Source organism: Salmo salar, chromosome 14, assembly GCF_965601325.2.
Source record: "Salmo salar chromosome 14, fSalSal1, whole genome shotgun sequence".
NCBI lineage: Eukaryota > Metazoa > Chordata > Actinopteri > Salmoniformes > Salmonidae > Salmo > Salmo salar.
This window is the reverse complement of record NC_138304.1, coordinates 104200353-104226247: the sequence shown is the minus strand read 5'-3', so window position 1 is coordinate 104226247 and position 25895 is coordinate 104200353. Positions and strand designations below refer to the sequence as shown.

The following is a 25895-nucleotide window of genomic DNA, read 5'->3' as shown; positions in this document are numbered from 1 at the left end:
CCATAACAACAGGGTCCTAATCATTAAGGCCCACCATAACAAAAGGGTTCTAATCATTAAGGCCCACCATAACAACAGGGTTCTAATCATTAAGGCCCACCGTAACAACAGGGTCCTAATCATTAAGGCCCACCATAACAACAGGGTCCTAATCATTAAGGCCCACCATAACAACAGGGTCCTGATCATTAAGGCCCACCATAAAAACAGGGTTCTAATCATTAAGGCCCACCATCCATAACAACAGGGTTCTAATCATTAAGGCCCACTGTAATAACAGGGTCCTAATCATTAAGGCCCACCATAACAACAGGGTCCTAATCATTAAGGCCCACCATAACAACAGGGTCCTAATCATTAAGGCCCACCATAACAACAGGGTCCTAATCATTAAGGCCCACCATAACAACAGGGTCCTGATCATTAAGGCCCACCATAACAACAGGGTTCTAATCATTAAGGCCCACCATCCATAACAACAGGGTTCTAATCATTAAGGCCCACCATAACAACAGGGTCCTGATCATTAAGGCCCACCATAACAACAGGGTCCTGATCATTAAGGCCCACCATAACAACAGGGTTCTAATCATTAAGGCCCACCATCCATAACAACAGGGTTCTAATCATTAAGGCCCACCATAACAACAGGGTCCTGATCATTAAGGCCCACCATAACAACAGGGTTCTAATCATTAAGGCCCACTATCCATAACAACAGGGTTCTAATCATTAAGGCCCACCATAACAACAGGGTCCTAATCATTAAGGCCCACCGTAACAACAGGGTCCAATTCATTAAGGTCCACTGTAACAACAGGGTCCAATTCATTAAGGCCCACTGTAACAACAGGGTCCTATTCATTAAGGCCCACCGTAACAACAGGGTCCAATTCATTAAGGTCCAATGTAACAACAGGGTCCAATTCATTAAGGCCCACTGTAACAACAGGGTCCTATTCATTAAGGCCCACCATCCATAACAACAGGGTCCTGATCATTAAGGCCCACTGTAATAACAGGGTCCTAATCATTAAGGTCCACTGTAATAACAGGGTCCTGATCATTAAGGCCCACTGTAATAACACGGTCCTAATCATTAAGGCCCACCATAACAACAGGGTCCTGATCATTAAGGCCCACCATAAAAACAGGGTTCTAATCATTAAGGCCCACAATCCATAACAACAGGGTTCTAATCATTAAGGCCCACCATAACAACAGGGTCCTAATCATTAAGGCCCACCGTAACAACAGGGTCCTAATCATTAAGGCCCACAATAACAACAGGGTCCTGATCATTAAGGCCCACCATAACAACAGGGTTCTAATCATTAAGGCCCACTGTAACAACAGGGTCCTAATCATTAAGGCCCACCATAACAATAGGGTTCTAATCATTAAGGCCCACCATAACAACAGGGTTCTAATCATTAAGGCCCACCGTAACAACAGGGTCCTAATCATTAAGGCCGACCATAACAACAGGGTCCTAATCATTAAGGCCCACCATAACAAAAGGGTTCTAATCATTAAGGCCCACCATAACAACAAGGTTCTAATCATTAAGGCCCACCGTAACAACAGGGTCCTAATCATTAAGGCCCACCATAACAACAGGGTCCTAATCATTAAGGCCCACCATAACAACAGGGTCCTGATCATTAAGGCCCACCATAAAAACAGGGTTCTAATCATTAAGGCCCACCATCCATAACAACAGGGTCCTAATCATTAAGGCCCACTGTAATAACACGGTCCTAATCATTAAGGTCCACTGTAATAACACGGTCCTAATCATTAAGGCCCACCATAACAACAGGGTTCTAATCATTAAGGCCCACCATAACAACAGGGTCCTAATCATTAAGGCCCACCGTAACAACAGGGTCCTGATCATTAAGGCCCACCATAACAACAGGGTTCTAATCATTAAGGCCCACCATCCATAACAACAGGGTTCTAATCATTAAGGCCCACCATAACAACAGGGTCCTGATCATTAAGGCCCACCATAACAACAGGGTTCTAATCATTAAGGCCCACTATCCATAACAACAGGGTTCTAATCATTAAGGCCCACCATAACAACAGGGTCCTAATCATTAAGGCCCACCGTAACAACAGGGTCCAATTCATTAAGGTCCACTGTAACAACAGGGTCCAATTCATTAAGGCCCACTGTAACAACAGGGTCCTATTCATTAAGGCCCACCGTAACAACAGGGTCCAATTCATTAAGGTCCACTGTAACAACAGGGTCCAATTCATTAAGGCCCACTGTAACAACAGGGTCCTATTCATTAAGGCCCACCATCCATAACAACAGGGTCCAATTCATTAAGGCCCACTGTAATAACAGGGTCCTAATCATTAAGGCCCACTGTAATAACAGGGTCCTAATCATTAAGGCCCACTGTAATAACACGGTCCTAATCATTAAGGCCTACCATAACAACAGGGTCCTGATCATTAAGGCCCACCATAACAACAGGGTCCTGATCATTAAGGCCCACCATAACAACAGGGTCCTAATCATTAAGGCCCACCATAACAACAGGGTCCTAATCATTAAGGCCCACCATAACAACAGGGTCCTGATCATTAAGGCCCACCATAACAACAGGGTTCTAATCATTAAGGCCCACCATCCATAACAACAGGGTTCTAATCATTAAGGCCCACCATAACAACAGGGTCCTAATCATTAAGGCCCACCATAACAACAGGGTCCTAATCATTAAGGCCCACCATAACAACAGGGTCCTAATCATTAAGGCCCACCATAACAACAGGGTCCTGATCATTAAGGCCCACCATAACAACAGGGTTCTAATCATTAAGGCCCACCATCCATAACAACAGGGTTCTAATCATTAAGGCCCACCATAACAACAGGGTCCTGATCATTAAGGCCCACCATAACAACAGGGTCCTGATCATTAAGGCCCACCATAACAACAGGGTTCTAATCATTAAGGCCCACCATCCATAACAACAGGGTTCTAATCATTAAGGCCCACCATAACAACAGGGTCCTGATCATTAAGGCCCACCATAACAACAGGGTTCTAATCATTAAGGCCCACTATCCATAACAACAGGGTTCTAATCATTAAGGCCCACCATAACAACAGGGTCCTAATCATTAAGGCCCACCGTAACAACAGGGTCCAATTCATTAAGGTCCACTGTAACAACAGGGTCCAATTCATTAAGGCCCACTGTAACAACAGGGTCCTATTCATTAAGGCCCACCGTAACAACAGGGTCCAATTCATTAAGGTCCAATGTAACAACAGGGTCCAATTCATTAAGGCCCACTGTAACAACAGGGTCCTATTCATTAAGGCCAACCATCCATAACAACAGGGTCCTGATCATTAAGGCCCACTGTAATAACAGGGTCCTAATCATTAAGGTCCACTGTAATAACAGGGTCCTGATCATTAAGGCCCACTGTAATAACACGGTCCTAATCATTAAGGCCCACCATAACAACAGGGTCCTGATCATTAAGGCCCACCATAAAAACAGGGTTCTAATCATTAAGGCCCACAATCCATAACAACAGGGTTCTAATCATTAAGGCCCACCATAACAACAGGGTCCTAATCATTAAGGCCCACCGTAACAACAGGGTCCTAATCATTAAGGCCCACAATAACAACAGGGTCCTGATCATTAAGGCCCACCATAACAACAGGGTTCTAATCATTAAGGCCCACTGTAACAACAGGGTCCTAATCATTAAGGCCCACCATAACAATAGGGTTCTAATCATTAAGGCCCACCATAACAACAGGGTTCTAATCATTAAGGCCCACCGTAACAACAGGGTCCTAATCATTAAGGCCGACCATAACAACAGGGTCCTAATCATTAAGGCCCACCATAACAAAAGGGTTCTAATCATTAAGGCCCACCATAACAACAGGGTTCTAATCATTAAGGCCCACCGTAACAACAGGGTCCTAATCATTAAGGCCCACCATAACAACAGGGTCCTAATCATTAAGGCCCACCATAACAACAGGGTCCTGATCATTAAGGCCCACCATAAAAACAGGGTTCTAATCATTAAGGCCCACCATCCATAACAACAGGGTCCTAATCATTAAGGCCCACTGTAATAACACGGTCCTAATCATTAAGGTCCACTGTAATAACACGGTCCTAATCATTAAGGCCCACCATAACAACAGGGTTCTAATCATTAAGGCCCACCATAACAACAGGGTCCTAATCATTAAGGCCCACCGTAACAACAGGGTCCTGATCATTAAGGCCCACCATAACAACAGGGTTCTAATCATTAAGGCCCACCATCCATAACAACAGGGTTCTAATCATTAAGGCCCACCATAACAACAGGGTCCTGATCATTAAGGCCCACCATAACAACAGGGTTCTAATCATTAAGGCCCACTATCCATAACAACAGGGTTCTAATCATTAAGGCCCACCATAACAACAGGGTCCTAATCATTAAGGCCCACCGTAACAACAGGGTCCAATTCATTAAGGTCCACTGTAACAACAGGGTCCAATTCATTAAGGCCCACTGTAACAACAGGGTCCTATTCATTAAGGCCCACCGTAACAACAGGGTCCAATTCATTAAGGTCCACTGTAACAACAGGGTCCAATTCATTAAGGCCCACTGTAACAACAGGGTCCTATTCATTAAGGCCCACCATCCATAACAACAGGGTCCAATTCATTAAGGCCCACTGTAATAACAGGGTCCTAATCATTAAGGCCCACTGTAATAACAGGGTCCTAATCATTAAGGCCCACTGTAATAACACGGTCCTAATCATTAAGGCCTACCATAACAACAGGGTCCTGATCATTAAGGCCCACCATAACAACAGGGTCCTGATCATTAAGGCCCACCATAAAAACAGGGTTCTAATCATTAAGGCCCACCATCCATAACAACAGGGTTCTAATCATTAAGGCCCACCATAACAACAGGGTCCTAATCATTAAGGCCCACCGTAACAACAGGGTCCTAATCATTAAGGCCCACAATAACAACAGGGTCCTAATCATTAAGGCCCACAATAACAACAGGGTCCTGATCATTAAGGCCCACCATAACAACAGGGTTCTAATCATTAAGGCCCACCGTAACAACAGGGTCCTAATCATTAAGGCCCACCATAACAATAGGGTTCTAATCATTAAGGCCCACCATAACAATAGGGTTCTAATCATTAAGGCCCACCGTAACAACAGGGTCCTAATCATTAAGGCCGACCATAACAACAGGGTCCTAATCATTAAGGCCCACCATAACAACAGGGTTCTAATCATTAAGGCCCACCATAACAACAGGGTTCTAATCATTAAGGCCCACCGTAACAACAGGGTCCTAATCATTAAGGCCCACCATAACAACAGGGTCCTAATCATTAAGGCCCACCATCCATAACAACAGGGTCCTGATCATTAAGGCCCACCGTAACAACAGGGTTCTAATCATTAAGGCCCACCATAACAACAGGGTCCTAATCATTAAGGCCCACCATCCATAACAACAGGGTCCTGATCATTAAGGCCCACCATAACAACAGGGTCCTAATCATTAAGGCCCACCATCCATAACAACAGGGTTATAATCATTAAGGCCCACCATAACAACAGGGTCCTAATCATTAAGGCCCACCGTAACAACAGGGTCCAATTCATTAAGGCCCACTGTAACAACAGGGTCCAATTCATTAAGGCCCACTGTAACAACAGGGTCCTAATCATTAAGGCCCACCATCCATAACAACAGGGTCCAATTCATTAAGGCCCACTGTAATAACAGGGTCCAATTCATTAAGGCCCACTGTAATAACAGGGTCCTAATCATTAAGGCCCACTGTAATAACAGGGTCCTAATCATTAAGGCCCACTGTAATAACACGGTCCTAATCATTAAGGCCCACTGTAATAACACGGTCCTAATCATTAAGGCCCACCATAACAACAGGGTCCTGATCATTAAGGCCTACCATAACAACAGGGTTCTAATCATTAAGGCCCACCATCCATAACACCAGGGTTCTAATCATTAAGGCCCACCATAACAACAGGGTTCTAATCATTAAGGCCCACCGTAACAACAGGGTCCTAATCATTAAGGCCCACCATAACAACAGGGTCCTGATCATTAAGGCCCACCATAACAACAGGGTTCTAATCATTAAGGCCCACCATCCATAACAACAGGGTTCTAATCATTAAGGCCCACCATAACAACAGGGTCCTGATCATTAAGGCCCACCATAACAACAGGGTTCTAATCATTAAGGCCCACTATCCATAACAACAGGGTTCTAATCATTAAGGCCCACCATAACAACAGGGTCCTAATCATTAAGGCCCACCGTAACAACAGGGTCCAATTCATTAAGGTCCACTGTAACAACAGGGTCCAATTCATTAAGGCCCACTGTAACAACAGGGTCCTATTCATTAAGGCCCACCGTAACAACAGGGTCCAATTCATTAAGGTCCACTGTAACAACAGGGTCCAATTCATTAAGGCCCACTGTAACAACAGGGTCCTATTCATTAAGGCCCACCATCCATAACAACAGGGTCCAATTCATTAAGGCCCACTGTAATAACAGGGTCCTAATCATTAAGGCCCACTGTAATAACAGGGTCCTAATCATTAAGGCCCACTGTAATAACAGGGTCCTAATCATTAAGGCCCACTGTAATAACAGGGTCCTATTCATTAAGGCCCACCATCCATAACAACAGGGTCCTAATCATTAAGGCCTACCATAACAACAGGGTCCTGATCATTAAGGCCCACCATAAAAACAGGGTTCTAATCATTAAGGCCCACCATCCATAACAACAGGGTTCTAATCATTAAGGCCCACCATAACAACAGGGACCTAATCATTAAGGCCCACCGTAACAACAGGGTCCTAATCATTAAGGCCCACAATAACAACAGGGTCCTAATCATTAAGGCCCACAATAACAACAGGGTCCTGATCAATAAGGCCCACCATAACAACAGCGTTCTAATCATTAAGGCCCACCGTAACAACAGGGTCCTAATCATTAAGGCCCACCATAACATTAGGGTTCTAATCATTAAGGCCCACCATAACAACAGGGTTCTAATCATTAAGGCCCACCGTAACAACAGGGTCCTAATCATTAAGGCCGACCATAACAACAGGGTCCTAATCATTAAGGCCCACCATAACAACAGGGTTCTAATCATTAAGGCCCACCATTACAACAGGGTTCTAATCATTAAGGCCCACCGTAACAACAGGGTCCTAATCATTAAGGCCCACCATAACAACAGGGTCCTAATCATTAAGGCCCACCATCCATAACAACAGGGTCCTGATCATTAAGGCCCACCGTAACAACAGGGTTCTAATCATTAAGGCCCACCATAACAACAGGGTCCTAATCATTAAGGCCCACCATCCATAACAACAGGGTCCTGATCATTAAGGCCCACCATAACAACAGGGTCCTAATCATTAAGGCCCACCATCCATAACAACAGGGTTATAATCATTAAGGCCCACCATAACAACAGGGTCCTAATCATTAAGGCCCACCGTAACAACAGGGTCCAATTCATTAAGGCCCACTGTAACAACAGGGTCCAATTCATTAAGGCCCACTGTAACAACAGGGTCCTAATCATTAAGGCCCACCATCCATAACAACAGGGTCCAATTCATTAAGGCCCACTGTAATAACAGGGTCCTAATCATTAAGGCCCACTGTAATAACAGGGTCCTAATCATTAAGGCCCACTGTAATAACACGGTCCTAATCATTAAGGCCCACCATAACAACAGGGTCCTGATCATTAAGGCCTACCATAACAACAGGGTTCTAATCATTAAGGCCCACCATCCATAACACCAGGGTTCTAATCATTAAGGCCCACCATAACAACAGGGTTCTAATCATTAAGGCCCACCGTAACAACAGGGTCCTAATCATTAAGGCCCACCATAACAACAGGGTTCTAATCATTAAGGCCCACCGTAACAACAGGGTCCTAATCATTAAGGCCCACCATAACAATAGGGTTCTAATCATTAAGGCCCACCATAACAACAGGGTTCTAATCATTAAGGCCCACCGTAACAACAGGGTCCTAATCATTAAGGCCGACCATAACAACAGGGTCCTAATCATTAAGGCCCACCATAACAACAGGGTTCTAATCATTAAGGCCCACCATAACAACAGGGTTCTAATCATTAAGGCCCACTGTAACAACAGGGTCCTAATCATTAAGGCCCACCATAACAACAGGGTCCTAATCATTAAGGCCCACCATCCATAACAACAGGGTCCTGATCATTAAGGCCCACCTTAACAACAGGGTTCTAATCATTAAGGCCCACCATAACAACAGGGTCCTAATCATTAAGGCCCACCATCCATAACAACAGGGTCCTGATCATTAAGGCCCACCATAACAACAGGGTCCTAATCATTAAGGCCCACCATCCATAACAACAGGGTTTTAATCATTAAGGCCCACCATAACAACAGGGTCCTAATCATTAAGGCCCACCGTAACAACAGGGTCCAATTCATTAAGGCCCACTGTAACAACAGGGTCCAATTCATTAAGGCCCACTGTAACAACAGGGTCCTAATCATTAAGGCCCACTGTAACAACAGGGTTCTAATCATTAAGGCCCACCATTACAACAGGGTTCTAATCATTAAGGCCCACCGTAACAACAGGGTCCTAATCATTAAGGCCCACCATAACAACAGGGTCCTAATCATTAAGGCCCACCATCCATAACAACAGGGTCCTGATCATTAAGGCCCACCGTAACAACAGGGTTCTAATCATTAAGGCCCACCATAACAACAGGGTCCTAATCATTAAGGCCCACCATCCATAACAACAGGGTCCTGATCATTAAGGCCCACCATAACAACAGGGTCCTAATCATTAAGGCCCACCATCCATAACAACAGGGTTATAATCATTAAGGCCCACCATAACAACAGGGTCCTAATCATTAAGGCCCACCGTAACAACAGGGTCCAATTCATTAAGGCCCACTGTAACAACAGGGTCCAATTCATTAAGGCCCACTGTAACAACAGGGTCCTAATCATTAAGGCCCACCATCCATAACAACAGGGTCCAATTCATTAAGGCCCACTGTAATAACAGGGTCCTAATCATTAAGGCCCACTGTAATAACAGGGTCCTAATCATTAAGGCCCACTGTAATAACACGGTCCTAATCATTAAGGCCCACCATAACAACAGGGTTCTGATCATTAAGGCCTACCATAACAACAGGGTTCTAATCATTAAGGCCCACCATCCATAACACCAGGGTTCTAATCATTAAGGCCCACCATAACAACAGGGTTCTAATCATTAAGGCCCACCGTAACAACAGGGTCCTAATCATTAAGGCCCACCATAACAACAGGGTTCTAATCATTAAGGCCCACCGTAACAACAGGGTCCTAATCATTAAGGCCCACCATAACAATAGGGTTCTAATCATTAAGGCCCACCATAACAACAGGGTTCTAATCATTAAGGCCCACCGTAACAACAGGGTCCTAATCATTAAGGCCGACCATAACAACAGGGTCCTAATCATTAAGGCCCACCATAACAACAGGGTTCTAATCATTAAGGCCCACCATAACAACAGGGTTCTAATCATTAAGGCCCACTGTAACAACAGGGTCCTAATCATTAAGGCCCACCATAACAACAGGGTTCTAATCATTAAGGCCCACCATAACAACAGGGTCCTAATCATTAAGGCCCACCGTAACAACAGGGTCCTGATCATTAAGGCCCACCATAACAACAGGGTTCTAATCATTAAGGCCCACCATCCATAACAACAGGGTTCTAATCATTAAGGCCCACCATAACAACAGGGTCCTGATCATTAAGGCCCACCATAACAACAGGGTTCTAATCATTAAGGCCCACTATCCATAACAACAGGGTTCTAATCATTAAGGCCCACCATAACAACAGGGTCCTAATCATTAAGGCCCACCGTAACAACAGGGTCCAATTCATTAAGGTCCACTGTAACAACAGGGTCCAATTCATTAAGGCCCACTGTAACAACAGGGTCCTATTCATTAAGGCCCACCGTAACAACAGGGTCCAATTCATTAAGGTCCACTGTAACAACAGGGTCCAATTCATTAAGGCCCACTGTAACAACAGGGTCCTATTCATTAAGGCCCACCATCCATAACAACAGGGTCCAATTCATTAAGGCCCACTGTAATAACAGGGTCCTAATCATTAAGGCCCACTGTAATAACAGGGTCCTAATCATTAAGGCCCACTGTAATAACACGGTCCTAATCATTAAGGCCTACCATAACAACAGGGTCCTGATCATTAAGGCCCACCATAACAACAGGGTCCTGATCATTAAGGCCCACCATAAAAACAGGGTTCTAATCATTAAGGCCCACCATCCATAACAACAGGGTTCTAATCATTAAGGCCCACCATAACAACAGGGTCCTAATCATTAAGGCCCACCGTAACAACAGGGTCCTAATCATTAAGGCCCACAATAACAACAGGGTCCTAATCATTAAGGCCCACAATAACAACAGGGTCCTGATCATTAAGGCCCACCATAACAACAGGGTTCTAATCATTAAGGCCCACCGTAACAACAGGGTCCTAATCATTAAGGCCCACCATAACAATAGGGTTCTAATCATTAAGGCCCACCATAACAACAGGGTTCTAATCATTAAGGCCCACCGTAACAACAGGGTCCTAATCATTAAGGCCGACCATAACAACAGGGTCCTAATCATTAAGGCCCACCATAACAACAGGGTTCTAATCATTAAGGCCCACCATAACAACAGGGTTCTAATCATTAAGGCCCACCGTAACAACAGGGTCCTAATCATTAAGGCCCACCATAACAACAGGGTCCTAATCATTAAGGCCCACCATCCATAACAACAGGGTCCTGATCATTAAGGCCCACCGTAACAACAGGGTTCTAATCATTAAGGCCCACCATAACAACAGGGTCCTAATCATTAAGGCCCACCATCCATAACAACAGGGTCCTGATCATTAAGGCCCACCATAACAACAGGGTCCTAATCATTAAGGCCCACCATCCATAACAACAGGGTTATAATCATTAAGGCCCACCATAACAACAGGGTCCTAATCATTAAGGCCCACCGTAACAACAGGGTCCAATTCATTAAGGCCCACTGTAACAACAGGGTCCAATTCATTAAGGCCCACTGTAACAACAGGGTCCTAATCATTAAGGCCCACCATCCATAACAACAGGGTCCAATTCATTAAGGCCCACTGTAATAACAGGGTCCAATTCATTAAGGCCCACTGTAATAACAGGGTCCTAATCATTAAGGCCCACTGTAATAACAGGGTCCTAATCATTAAGGCCCACTGTAATAACACGGTCCTAATCATTAAGGCCCACTGTAATAACACGGTCCTAATCATTAAGGCCCACCATAACAACAGGGTCCTGATCATTAAGGCCTACCATAACAACAGGGTTCTAATCATTAAGGCCCACCATCCATAACACCAGGGTTCTAATCATTAAGGCCCACCATAACAACAGGGTTCTAATCATTAAGGCCCACCGTAACAACAGGGTCCTAATCATTAAGGCCCACCATAACAACAGGGTCCTGATCATTAAGGCCCACCATAACAACAGGGTTCTAATCATTAAGGCCCACCATCCATAACAACAGGGTTCTAATCATTAAGGCCCACCATAACAACAGGGTCCTGATCATTAAGGCCCACCATAACAACAGGGTTCTAATCATTAAGGCCCACTATCCATAACAACAGGGTTCTAATCATTAAGGCCCACCATAACAACAGGGTCCTAATCATTAAGGCCCACCGTAACAACAGGGTCCAATTCATTAAGGTCCACTGTAACAACAGGGTCCAATTCATTAAGGCCCACTGTAACAACAGGGTCCTATTCATTAAGGCCCACCGTAACAACAGGGTCCAATTCATTAAGGTCCACTGTAACAACAGGGTCCAATTCATTAAGGCCCACTGTAACAACAGGGTCCTATTCATTAAGGCCCACCATCCATAACAACAGGGTCCAATTCATTAAGGCCCACTGTAATAACAGGGTCCTAATCATTAAGGCCCACTGTAATAACAGGGTCCTAATCATTAAGGCCCACTGTAATAACAGGGTCCTAATCATTAAGGCCCACTGTAATAACAGGGTCCTATTCATTAAGGCCCACCATCCATAACAACAGGGTCCTAATCATTAAGGCCTACCATAACAACAGGGTCCTGATCATTAAGGCCCACCATAAAAACAGGGTTCTAATCATTAAGGCCCACCATCCATAACAACAGGGTTCTAATCATTAAGGCCCACCATAACAACAGGGACCTAATCATTAAGGCCCACCGTAACAACAGGGTCCTAATCATTAAGGCCCACAATAACAACAGGGTCCTAATCATTAAGGCCCACAATAACAACAGGGTCCTGATCAATAAGGCCCACCATAACAACAGCGTTCTAATCATTAAGGCCCACCGTAACAACAGGGTCCTAATCATTAAGGCCCACCATAACAATAGGGTTCTAATCATTAAGGCCCACCATAACAACAGGGTTCTAATCATTAAGGCCCACCGTAACAACAGGGTCCTAATCATTAAGGCCGACCATAACAACAGGGTCCTAATCATTAAGGCCCACCATAACAACAGGGTTCTAATCATTAAGGCCCACCATTACAACAGGGTTCTAATCATTAAGGCCCACCGTAACAACAGGGTCCTAATCATTAAGGCCCACCATAACAACAGGGTCCTAATCATTAAGGCCCACCATCCATAACAACAGGGTCCTGATCATTAAGGCCCACCGTAACAACAGGGTTCTAATCATTAAGGCCCACCATAACAACAGGGTCCTAATCATTAAGGCCCACCATCCATAACAACAGGGTCCTGATCATTAAGGCCCACCATAACAACAGGGTCCTAATCATTAAGGCCCACCATCCATAACAACAGGGTTATAATCATTAAGGCCCACCATAACAACAGGGTCCTAATCATTAAGGCCCACCGTAACAACAGGGTCCAATTCATTAAGGCCCACTGTAACAACAGGGTCCAATTCATTAAGGCCCACTGTAACAACAGGGTCCTAATCATTAAGGCCCACCATCCATAACAACAGGGTCCAATTCATTAAGGCCCACTGTAATAACAGGGTCCTAATCATTAAGGCCCACTGTAATAACAGGGTCCTAATCATTAAGGCCCACTGTAATAACACGGTCCTAATCATTAAGGCCCACCATAACAACAGGGTCCTGATCATTAAGGCCTACCATAACAACAGGGTTCTAATCATTAAGGCCCACCATCCATAACACCAGGGTTCTAATCATTAAGGCCCACCATAACAACAGGGTTCTAATCATTAAGGCCCACCGTAACAACAGGGTCCTAATCATTAAGGCCCACCATAACAACAGGGTTCTAATCATTAAGGCCCACCGTAACAACAGGGTCCTAATCATTAAGGCCCACCATAACAATAGGGTTCTAATCATTAAGGCCCACCATAACAACAGGGTTCTAATCATTAAGGCCCACCGTAACAACAGGGTCCTAATCATTAAGGCCGACCATAACAACAGGGTCCTAATCATTAAGGCCCACCATAACAACAGGGTTCTAATCATTAAGGCCCACCATAACAACAGGGTTCTAATCATTAAGGCCCACTGTAACAACAGGGTCCTAATCATTAAGGCCCACCATAACAACAGGGTCCTAATCATTAAGGCCCACCATCCATAACAACAGGGTCCTGATCATTAAGGCCCACCTTAACAACAGGGTTCTAATCATTAAGGCCCACCATAACAACAGGGTCCTAATCATTAAGGCCCACCATCCATAACAACAGGGTCCTGATCATTAAGGCCCACCATAACAACAGGGTCCTAATCATTAAGGCCCACCATCCATAACAACAGGGTTTTAATCATTAAGGCCCACCATAACAACAGGGTCCTAATCATTAAGGCCCACCGTAACAACAGGGTCCAATTCATTAAGGCCCACTGTAACAACAGGGTCCAATTCATTAAGGCCCACTGTAACAACAGGGTCCTAATCATTAAGGCCCACTGTAACAACAGGGTTCTAATCATTAAGGCCCACCATTACAACAGGGTTCTAATCATTAAGGCCCACCGTAACAACAGGGTCCTAATCATTAAGGCCCACCATAACAACAGGGTCCTAATCATTAAGGCCCACCATCCATAACAACAGGGTCCTGATCATTAAGGCCCACCGTAACAACAGGGTTCTAATCATTAAGGCCCACCATAACAACAGGGTCCTAATCATTAAGGCCCACCATCCATAACAACAGGGTCCTGATCATTAAGGCCCACCATAACAACAGGGTCCTAATCATTAAGGCCCACCATCCATAACAACAGGGTTATAATCATTAAGGCCCACCATAACAACAGGGTCCTAATCATTAAGGCCCACCGTAACAACAGGGTCCAATTCATTAAGGCCCACTGTAACAACAGGGTCCAATTCATTAAGGCCCACTGTAACAACAGGGTCCTAATCATTAAGGCCCACCATCCATAACAACAGGGTCCAATTCATTAAGGCCCACTGTAATAACAGGGTCCTAATCATTAAGGCCCACTGTAATAACAGGGTCCTAATCATTAAGGCCCACTGTAATAACACGGTCCTAATCATTAAGGCCCACCATAACAACAGGGTTCTGATCATTAAGGCCTACCATAACAACAGGGTTCTAATCATTAAGGCCCACCATCCATAACACCAGGGTTCTAATCATTAAGGCCCACCATAACAACAGGGTTCTAATCATTAAGGCCCACCGTAACAACAGGGTCCTAATCATTAAGGCCCACCATAACAACAGGGTTCTAATCATTAAGGCCCACCGTAACAACAGGGTCCTAATCATTAAGGCCCACCATAACAATAGGGTTCTAATCATTAAGGCCCACCATAACAACAGGGTTCTAATCATTAAGGCCCACCGTAACAACAGGGTCCTAATCATTAAGGCCGACCATAACAACAGGGTCCTAATCATTAAGGCCCACCATAACAACAGGGTTCTAATCATTAAGGCCCACCATAACAACAGGGTTCTAATCATTAAGGCCCACTGTAACAACAGGGTCCTAATCATTAAGGCCCACCATAACAACAGGGTCCTAATCATTAAGGCCCACCATCCATAACAACAGGGTCCTGATCATTAAGGCCCACCTTAACAACAGGGTTCTAATCATTAAGGCCCACCATAACAACAGGGTCCTAATCATTAAGGCCCACCATCCATAACAACAGGGTCCTGATCATTAAGGCCCACCATAACAACAGGGTCCTAATCATTAAGGCCCACCATCCATAACAACAGGGTTTTAATCATTAAGGCCCACCATAACAACAGGGTCCTAATCATTAAGGCCCACCGTAACAACAGGGTCCAATTCATTAAGGCCCACTGTAACAACAGGGTCCAATTCATTAAGGCCCACTGTAACAACAGGGTCCTAATCATTAAGGCCCACTGTAACAACAGGGTTCTAATCATTAAGGCCCACCATTACAACAGGGTTCTAATCATTAAGGCCCACCGTAACAACAGGGTCCTAATCATTAAGGCCCACCATAACAACAGGGTCCTAATCATTAAGGCCCACCATCCATAACAACAGGGTCCTGATCATTAAGGCCCACCGTAACAACAGGGTTCTAATCATTAAGGCCCACCATAACAACAGGGTCCTAATCATTAAGGCCCACCATCCATAACAACAGGGTCCTGATCATTAAGGCCCACCATAACAACAGGGTCCTAATCATTAAGGCCCACCATCCATAACAACAGGGTTATAATCATTAAGGCCCACCATAACAACAGGGTCCTAATCATTAAGGCCCACCGTAACAACAGGGTCCAATTCATTAAGGCCCACTGTAACAACAGGGTCCAATTCATTAAGGCCCACTGTAACAACAGGGTCCTAATCATTAAGGCCCACCATCCATAACAACAGGGTCCAATTCATTAAGGCCCACTGTAATAACAGGGTCCTAATCATTAAGGCCCACTGTAATAACAGGGTCCTAATCATTAAGGCCCACTGTAATAACACGGTCCTAATCATTAAGGCCCACCATAACAACAGGGTTCTGATCATTAAGGCCTACCATAACAACAGGGTTCTAATCATTAAGGCCCACCATCCATAACACCAGGGTTCTAATCATTAAGGCCCACCATAACAACAGGGTTCTAATCATTAAGGCCCACCGTAACAACAGGGTCCTAATCATTAAGGCCCACCATAACAACAGGGTTCTAATCATTAAGGCCCACCGTAACAACAGGGTCCTAATCATTAAGGCCCACCATAACAATAGGGTTCTAATCATTAAGGCCCACCATAACAACAGGGTTCTAATCATTAAGGCCCACCGTAACAACAGGGTCCTAATCATTAAGGCCGACCATAACAACAGGGTCCTAATCATTAAGGCCCACCATAACAACAGGGTTCTAATCATTAAGGCCCACCATAACAACAGGGTTCTAATCATTAAGGCCCACTGTAACAACAGGGTCCTAATCATTAAGGCCCACCATAACAACAGGGTCCTAATCATTAAGGCCCACCATCCATAACAACAGGGTCCTGATCATTAAGGCCCACCTTAACAACAGGGTTCTAATCATTAAGGCCCACCATAACAACAGGGTCCTAATCATTAAGGCCCACCATCCATAACAACAGGGTCCTGATCATTAAGGCCCACCATAACAACAGGGTCCTAATCATTAAGGCCCACCATCCATAACAACAGGGTTTTAATCATTAAGGCCCACCATAACAACAGGGTCCTAATCATTAAGGCCCACCGTAACAACAGGGTCTTAAGGCCCACTGTAACAACAGGGTCCAATTCATTAAGGCCCACTGTAACAACAGGGTCCTAATCATTAAGGCCCACCATCCATAACAACAGGGTTTTAATCATTAAGGCCCACCATAACAACAGGGTCCTAATCATTAAGGCCCACCGTAACAACAGGGTCCAATTCATTAAGGCCCACTGTAATAACAGGGTCCTAATCATTAAGGCCCACTGTAATAACAGGGTCCTAATCATTAAGGCCCACTGTAATAACAGGGTCCTAATCATTAAGGCCCACTGTAATAACACGGTCCTAATCATTAAGGCCCACCATAACAACAGGGTCCTGATCATTAAGGCCCACCATAACAACAGGGTTCTAATCATTAAGGCCCACCATCCATAACAACAGGGTTCTAATCATTAAGGCCCACCATAACAACAGGGTCCTGATCATTAAGGCCCACCATAACAACAGGGTTCTAATCATTAAGGCCCACTATCCATAACAACAGGGTTCTAATCATTAAGGCCCACCATAACAACAGGGTCCTAATCATTAAGGCCCACCGCAACAACAGGGTCCAATTCATTAAGGCCCACTGTAACAACAGGGTCCAATTCATTAAGGCCCACTGTAACAACAGGGTCCTATTCATTAAGGCCCACCATAACAATAGGGTTCTAATCATTAAGGCCCACCATAACAACAGGGTTCTAATCATTAAGGCCCACCGTAACAACAGGGTCCTAATCATTAAGGCCGACCATAACAACAGGGTCCTAATCATTAAGGCCCACCATAACAACAGGGTTCTAATCATTAAGGCCCACCATAACAACAGGGTTCTAATCATTAAGGCCCACTGTAACAACAGGGTCCTAATCATTAAGGCCCACCATAACAACAGGGTCCTAATCATTAAGGCCCACCATCCATAACAACAGGGTCCTGATCATTAAGGCCCACCTTAACAACAGGGTTCTAATCATTAAGGCCCACCATAACAACAGTGTCCTAATCATTAAGGCCCACCATCCATAACAACAGGGTCCTGATCATTAAGGCCCACCATAACAACAGGGTCCTAATCATTAAGGCCCACCATCCATAACAACAGGGTTTTAATCATTAAGGCCCACCATAACAACAGGGTCCTAATCATTAAGGCCCACCGTAACAACAGGGTCCAATTCATTAAGGCCCACTGTAACAACAGGGTCCAATTCATTAAGGCCCACTGTAACAACAGGGTCCTAATCATTAAGGCCCACCATCCATAACAACAGGGTTTTAATCATTAAGGCCCACCATAACAACAGGGTCCTAATCATTAAGGCCCACCGTAACAACAGGGTCCAATTCATTAAGGCCCACTGTAATAACAGGGTCCTAATCATTAAGGCCCACTGTAATAACAGGGTCCTAATCATTAAGGCCCACTGTAATAACAGGGTCCTAATCATTAAGGCCCACTGTAATAACACGGTCCTAATCATTAAGGCCCACCATAACAACAGGGTCCTGATCATTAAGGCCCACCATAACAACAGGGTTCTAATCATTAAGGCCCACCATCCATAACAACAGGGTTCTAATCATTAAGGCCCACCATAACAACAGGGTCCTGATCATTAAGGCCCACCATAACAACAGGGTTCTAATCATTAAGGCCCACTATCCATAACAACAGGGTTCTAATCATTAAGGCCCACCATAACAACAGGGTCCTAATCATTAAGGCCCACCGCAACAACAGGGTCCAATTCATTAAGGCCCACTGTAACAACAGGGTCCAATTCATTAAGGCCCACTGTAACAACAGGGTCCTATTCATTAAGGCCCACCATCCATAACAACAGGGTCCAATTCATTAAGGCCCACTGTAATAACAGGGTCCTAATCATTAAGGCCCACCATAACAACAGGGTTCTAATCATTAAGGCCCACCGTAACAACAGGGTCCTAATCATTAAGGCCCACCATAACAACAGGGTCCTAATCATTAAGGCCCACCATAACAACAGGGTCCTGATCATTAAGGCCCACCATAAAAACAGGGTTCTAATCATTAAGGCCCACCATCCATAACAACAGGGTTCTAATCATTAAGGCCCACCATAACAACAGGGTCCTAATCATTAAGGCCCACCGTAACAACAGGGTCCTAATCATTAAGGCCCACAATAACAACAGGGTCCTGATCATTAAGGCCCACCATAACAACAGGGTTGTAATCATTAAGGCCCACCGTAACAACAGGGTCCTAATCATTAAGGCCCACCATAACAATAGGGTTCTAATCATTAAGGCCCACCATAACAACAGGGTTCTAATCATTAAGGCCCACCGTAACAACAGGGTCCTAATCATTAAGGCCGACCATAACAACAGGGTCCTAATCATTAAGGCCCACCATAACAACAGGGTTCTAATCATTAAGGCCCACCATAACAACAGGGTTCTAATCATTAAGGCCCACCGTAACAACAGGGTCCTAATCATTAAGGCCCACCATAACAACAGGGTCCTAATCATTAAGGCCCACCATCCATAACAACAGGGTCCTGATCATTAAGGCCCACCGTAACAACAGGGTTCTAATCATTAAGGCCCACCATAACAACAGGGTCCTAATCATTAAGGCCCACCATCCATAACAACAGGGTTATAATCATTAAGGCCCACAATAACAACAGGGTCCTAATCATTAGGGCCCACCTTAACAACAGGGTCCAATTCATTAAGGCCCACTGTAACAACAGGGTCCAATTCATTAAGGCCCACTGTAACAACAGGGTCCTAATCATTAAGGCCCACCATCCATAACAACAGGGTCCAATTCATTAAGGCCCACTGTAATAACAGGGTCCTAATCATTAAGGCCCACTGTAATAACAGGGTCCTACTCATTAAGGCCCACTGTAATAACACGGTCCTAATCATTAAGGCCCACCATAACAACAGGGTCCTGATCATTAAGGCCTACCATAACAACAGGGTTCTAATCATTAAGGCCCACCATCCATAACAACAGGGTTCTAATCATTAAGGCCCACCATAACAACAGGGTCCTAATCATTAAGGGCCACCATCCATAACAACAGGGTTATAATCATTAAGGCCCACCATAACAACAGGGTCCTAATCATTAAGGCCCACCGTAACAACAGGGTCCAATTCATTAAGGCCCACTGTAACAACAGGGTCCAATTCATTAAGGCCCACTGTAACAACAGGGTCCTAATCATTAAGGCCCACCATCCATAACAACAGGGTCCTAATCATTAAGGCCCACTGTAATAACAGGGTCCTAATCATTAAGGCCCACTGTAACAACAGGGTCCTAATCATTAAGGCCCACCATAACAACAGGGTTCTAATCATTAAGGCCCACCATCCATAACAACAGGGTTCTAATCATTAAGGCCCACCATAACAACAGGGTCCTGATCATTAAGGCCCACCATAACAACAGGGTCCTAATCATTAAGGCCCACCATAACAATAGGGTTCTAATCATTAAGGCCCACCATAACAACAGGGTTCTAATCATTAAGGCCCACCGTAACAACAGGGTCCTAATCATTAAGGCCGACCATAACAACAGGGTCCTAATCATTAAGGCCCACCGTAACAAAAGGGTTCTAATCATTAAGGCCCACCATAACAACAGGGTTCTAATCATTAAGGCCCACCGTAACAACAGGGTCCTAATCATTAAGGCCCACCATAACAACAGGGTTCTAATCATTAAGGCCCACCGTAACAACAGGGTCCTAATCATTAAGGCCCACCATAACAACAGGGTTCTAATCATTAAGGCCCACCGTAACAACAGGGTCCTAATCATTAAGGCCCACCATAACAACAGGGTCCTAATCATTAAGGCCCACCATCCATAACAACATGGTCCTGATCATTAAGGCCCACCGTAACAACAGGGTTCTAATCATTAAGGCCCACCATAACAACAGGGTCCTAATCATTAAGGCCCACCATCCATAACAACAGGGTCCTGATCATTAAGGCCCACCATAACAACAGGGTCCTAATCATTAAGGCCCACCATCCATAACAACAGGGTTATAATCATTAAGGCCCACCATAACAACAGGGTCCTAATCATTAAGGCCCACCGTAACAACAGGGTCCAATTCATTAAGGCCCACTGTAACAACAGGGTCCAATTCATTAAGGCCCACTGTAACAACAGGGTCCTAATCATTAAGGCCCACCATCCATAACAACAGGGTCCAATTCATTAAGGCCCACTTTAATAACAGGGTCCTAATCATTAAGGCCCACTGTAATAACAGGGTCCTAATCATTAAGGCCCACTGTAATAACACGGTCCTAATCATTAAGGCCCACCATAACAACAGGGTCCTGATCATTAAGGCCCACCATAACAACAGGGTTCTAATCATTAAGGCCCACCATCCATAACAACAGGGTTCTAATCATTAAGGCCCACCATAACAACAGGGTCCTAATCATTAAGGCCCACCATAACAACAGGGTCCTAATCATTAAGGCCCACCATAACAACAGGGTCCTAATCATTAAGGCCCACCATAACAACAGGGTCCTAATCATTAAGGCCTACCATAACAACAGGGTTCTAATCATTAAGGCCCACCATAACAACAGGGTCCTGATCATTAAGGCCCACCATAACAACAGGGTCCTAATCATTAAGGCCCACCATCCATAACAACAGGGTCCTAATCATTAAGGCCCACCGTAACAACAGGGTCCTAATCATTAAGGCCCACCATCCATAACAACAGGGTCCTAATCATTAAGGCCTACCATAACAACAGGGTCCTGATCATTAAGGCCCACCATAACAACAGGGTTCTAATCATTAAGGCCCACCGTAACAACAGGGTCCTAATCATTAAGGCCCACCATAACAACAGGGTTCTAATCATTAAGGCCCACCGTAACAACAGGGTCCTAATCATTAAGGCCCACCATAACAATAGGGTTCTAATCATTAAGGCCCACCGTAACAACAGGGTTCTAATCATTAAGGCCCACCATAACAACAGGGTTCTAATCATTATGGCCCACCATAACAACAGGGTTCTAATCATTAAGGCCCACCGTAACAACAGGGTCCTAATCATTAAGGCCCACCATAACAACAGGGTCCTAATCATTAAGGCCCACCATCCATAACAACAGGGTCCTGATCATTAAGGCCCACCTTAACAACAGGGTTCTAATCATTAAGGCCCACCATAACAACAGGGTCCTAATCATTAAGGCCCACCATCCATAACAACAGGGTCCAATTCATTAAGGCCCACTGTAATAACAGGGTCCTAATCATTAAGGCCCACTGTAATAACAGGGTCCTAATCATTAAGGCCCACTGTAATAACACGGTCCTAATCATTAAGGCCCACCATAGCAACAGGGTCCTGATCATTAAGGCCCACCATAACAACAGGGTTCTAATCATTAAGGCCCACCATCCATAACAACAGTGTTCTAATCATTAAGGCCCACCATAACAACAGGGTCCTGATCATTAAGGCCCACCATAACAACAGGGTTCTAATCATTAAGGCCCACCATCCATAACAACAGGGTTCTAATCATTAAGGCCCACCATAACAACAGGGTCCTAATCATTAAGGCCCACCGTAACAACAGGGTCCAATTCATTAAGGCCCACTGTAACAACAGGGTCCAATTCATTAAGGCCCACAGTAACAACAGGGTCCTAATCATTAAGGCCCACCATCCATAACAACAGGGTCCTAATCATTAAGGCCCACTGTAATAACAGGGTCCTAATCATTAAGGCCCACTGTAATAACACGGTCCTAATCATTAAGGCCCACCATAACAACAGGGTCATGATCATTAAGGCCCACCATAAAAACAGGGTTCTAATCATTAAGGCCCACCATCCATAACAACAGGGTTCTAATCATTAAGGCCCACCATAACAATAGGGTTCTAATCATTAAGGCCCACCATAACAACAGGGTTCTAATCATTAAGGCCCACCGTAACAACAGGGTCCTAATCATTAAGGCCGACCATAACAACAGGGTCCTAATCATTAAGGCCCACCATAACAAAAGGGTTCTAATCATTAAGGCCCACCATAACAACAGGTTTCTAATCATTAAGGCCCACCGTAACAACAGGGTCCTAATCATTAAGGCCCACCATAACAACAGGGTCCTAATCATTAAGGCCCACCATAACAACAGGGTCCTGATCATTAAGGCCCACCATAAAAACAGGGTTCTAATCATTAAGGCCCACCATCCATAACAACAGGGTTCTAATCATTAAGGCCCACCATAACAACAGGGTTCTAATCATTAAGGCCCACCATAACAACAGGGTCCTGATCATTAAGGCCCACCATAACAACAGGGTTCTAATCATTAAGGCCCACCGTAACAACAGGGTCCTAATCATTAAGGCCCACCATAACAATAGGGTTCTAATCATTAAGGCCCACCATAACAACAGGGTTCTAATCATTAAGGCCCACTGTAACAACAGGGTCCTAATCATTAAGGCCGACCATAACAACAGGGTCCTAATCATTAAGGCCCACCATAACAACAGGGTTCTAATCATTAAGGCCCACCATAACAACAGAGTTCTAATCATTAAGGCCCACCGTAACAACAGGGTCCTAATCATTAAGGCCCACCATAACAACAGGGTCCTAATCATTAAGGCCCACCATCCATAAGAACAGGGTCCTGATCATTAAGGCCCACCGTAACAACAGGGTTCTAATCATTAAGGCCCACCATAACAACAGGGTCCTAATCATTAAGGCCCACCATAACAACAGGGTCCTAATCATTAAGGCCCACCGTAACAACAGGGTCCAATTCATTAAGGCCCACTGTAACAACAGGGTCCAATTCATTAAGGCCCACTGTAACAACAGGGTCCTAATCATTAAGGCCCACCATCCATAACAACAGGGTCCAATTCATTAAGGCCCACTGTAATAACAGGGTCCTAATCATTAAGGCCCACTGTAATAACAGGGTCCTAATCATTAAGGCCCACCATAACAATAGGGTTCTAATCATTAAGGCCCACCATAACAACAGGGTCCTAATCATTAAGGCCCACCATAACAACAGGGTCCTGATCATTAAGGCCCACCATAACAACAGGGTTCTAATCATTAAGGCCCACCATCCATAACAACAGGGTTCTAATCATTAAGGCCCACCATCCATAACAACAGGGTTCTAATCATTAAGGCCCACCATAACAACAGGGTCCTAATCATTAAGGCCCACCATAACAACAGGGTCCTAATCATTAAGGCCCACTATAACAACAGGGTCCTAATCATTAAGGCCCACCATAACAACAGGGTCCTAATCATTAAGGCCTACCATAACAACAGGGTTCTAATCATTAAGGCCCACCATAACAACAGGGTCCTGATCATTAAGGCCCACCATAACAACAGGGTCCTAATCATTAAGGCCCACCATCCATAACAACAGGGTCCTAATCATTAAGGCCTACCATAACCACAGGGTCCTAATCATTAAGGCCCACCGTAACAACAGGGTCCTAATCATTAAGGCCCACCATAACAACAGGGTCCTGATCATTAAGGCCCACCATAACAACAGGGTTCTAATCATTAAGGCCCACCGTAACAACAGGGTCCTGATCATTAAGGCCCACCATAACAACAGGGTTCTAATCATTAAGGCCCACCGTAACAACAGGGTCCTAATCATTAAGGCCCACCATAACAACAGGGTTCTAATCATTAAGGCCCACCGTAACAACAGGGTCCTAATCATTAAGGCCCACCATAACAACAGGGTCCTAATCATTAAGGCCCACCATAACAACAGGGTTCTAATCATTAAGGCCCACCATAACAACAGGGTTATAATCATTAAGGCCCACCGTAACAACAGGGTCCTAATCATTAAGGCCCACCATAACAACAGGGTTCTAATCATTAAGGCCGACCATAACAACAGGGTCCTAATCATTAAGGCCCACCATAACAACAGGGTCCTAATCATTAAGGCCCACCATAACAACAGGGTCCTAATCATTAAGGCCCACCATCCATAACAACAGGGTCCTGATCATTAAGGCCCACCGTAACAACAGGGTTCTAATCATTAAGGCCCACCATAACAACAGGGTCCTAATCATTAAGGCCCACCATCCATAACAACAGGGTCCTGATCATTAAGGCCCACCATAACAACAGGGTCCTAATCATTAAGGCCCACCATCCATAACAACAGGGTTCTAATCATTAAGGCCCACCGTAACAACAGGGTCCTAATCATTAAGGCCCACCGTAACAACAGGGTCCTAATCATTAAGGCCCACCATCCATAACAACAGGGTCCTAATCATTAAGGCCCACCGTAACAACAGGGTCCTAATCATTAAGGCCCACCATCCATAACAACAGGGTCCTAATCATTAAGGCCCACTGTAATAACAGGGTCCTAATCATTAAGGCCCACCATAACAACAGGGTCCTAATCATTAAGGCCCACCGTAACAACAGGGTCCTAATCATTAAGGCCCACCGTAACAACAGGGTCCTAATCATTAAGGCCCACCGTAACAAAACGTCTTGCAACAGTTTCTTAGTGTATTTGTAAAGTACATTATCGCATCGTATAGTATAGTGAAGTATCTTCTGGTATTGTATAGTAGAGCACCTGTATGGGCTGCCAGCCATCTTTGTCTTTGAAGTAGAGGGATCTCTGGTCCTTCCTGAAGGCGATGGCATTGACCGTGTGGAGACGATCCAACTCTTCCTCACTGTCCACCACAAAGATCTACATAGAGATCAGAGGCAGTTGAAATAACACAAGA

The 25895-nt window shown here is 44.7% G+C and overlaps 1 protein-coding gene across 1 annotated transcript in view; it reads right to left on the bottom strand.

Annotated features, from left to right (window-relative positions):
- Positions 1-25895, bottom strand: part of LOC106570723 (acetylcholinesterase collagenic tail peptide) — a 41203-nt gene that overhangs the window by 14930 nt on the left and 378 nt on the right. The window contains exon 3 of the mRNA XM_082961425.1: positions 25739-25858. Coding sequence (XP_082817551.1) covers positions 25739-25858 — 120 coding nt within the window. The remainder of the gene's footprint in view (positions 1-25738; positions 25859-25895) is intronic.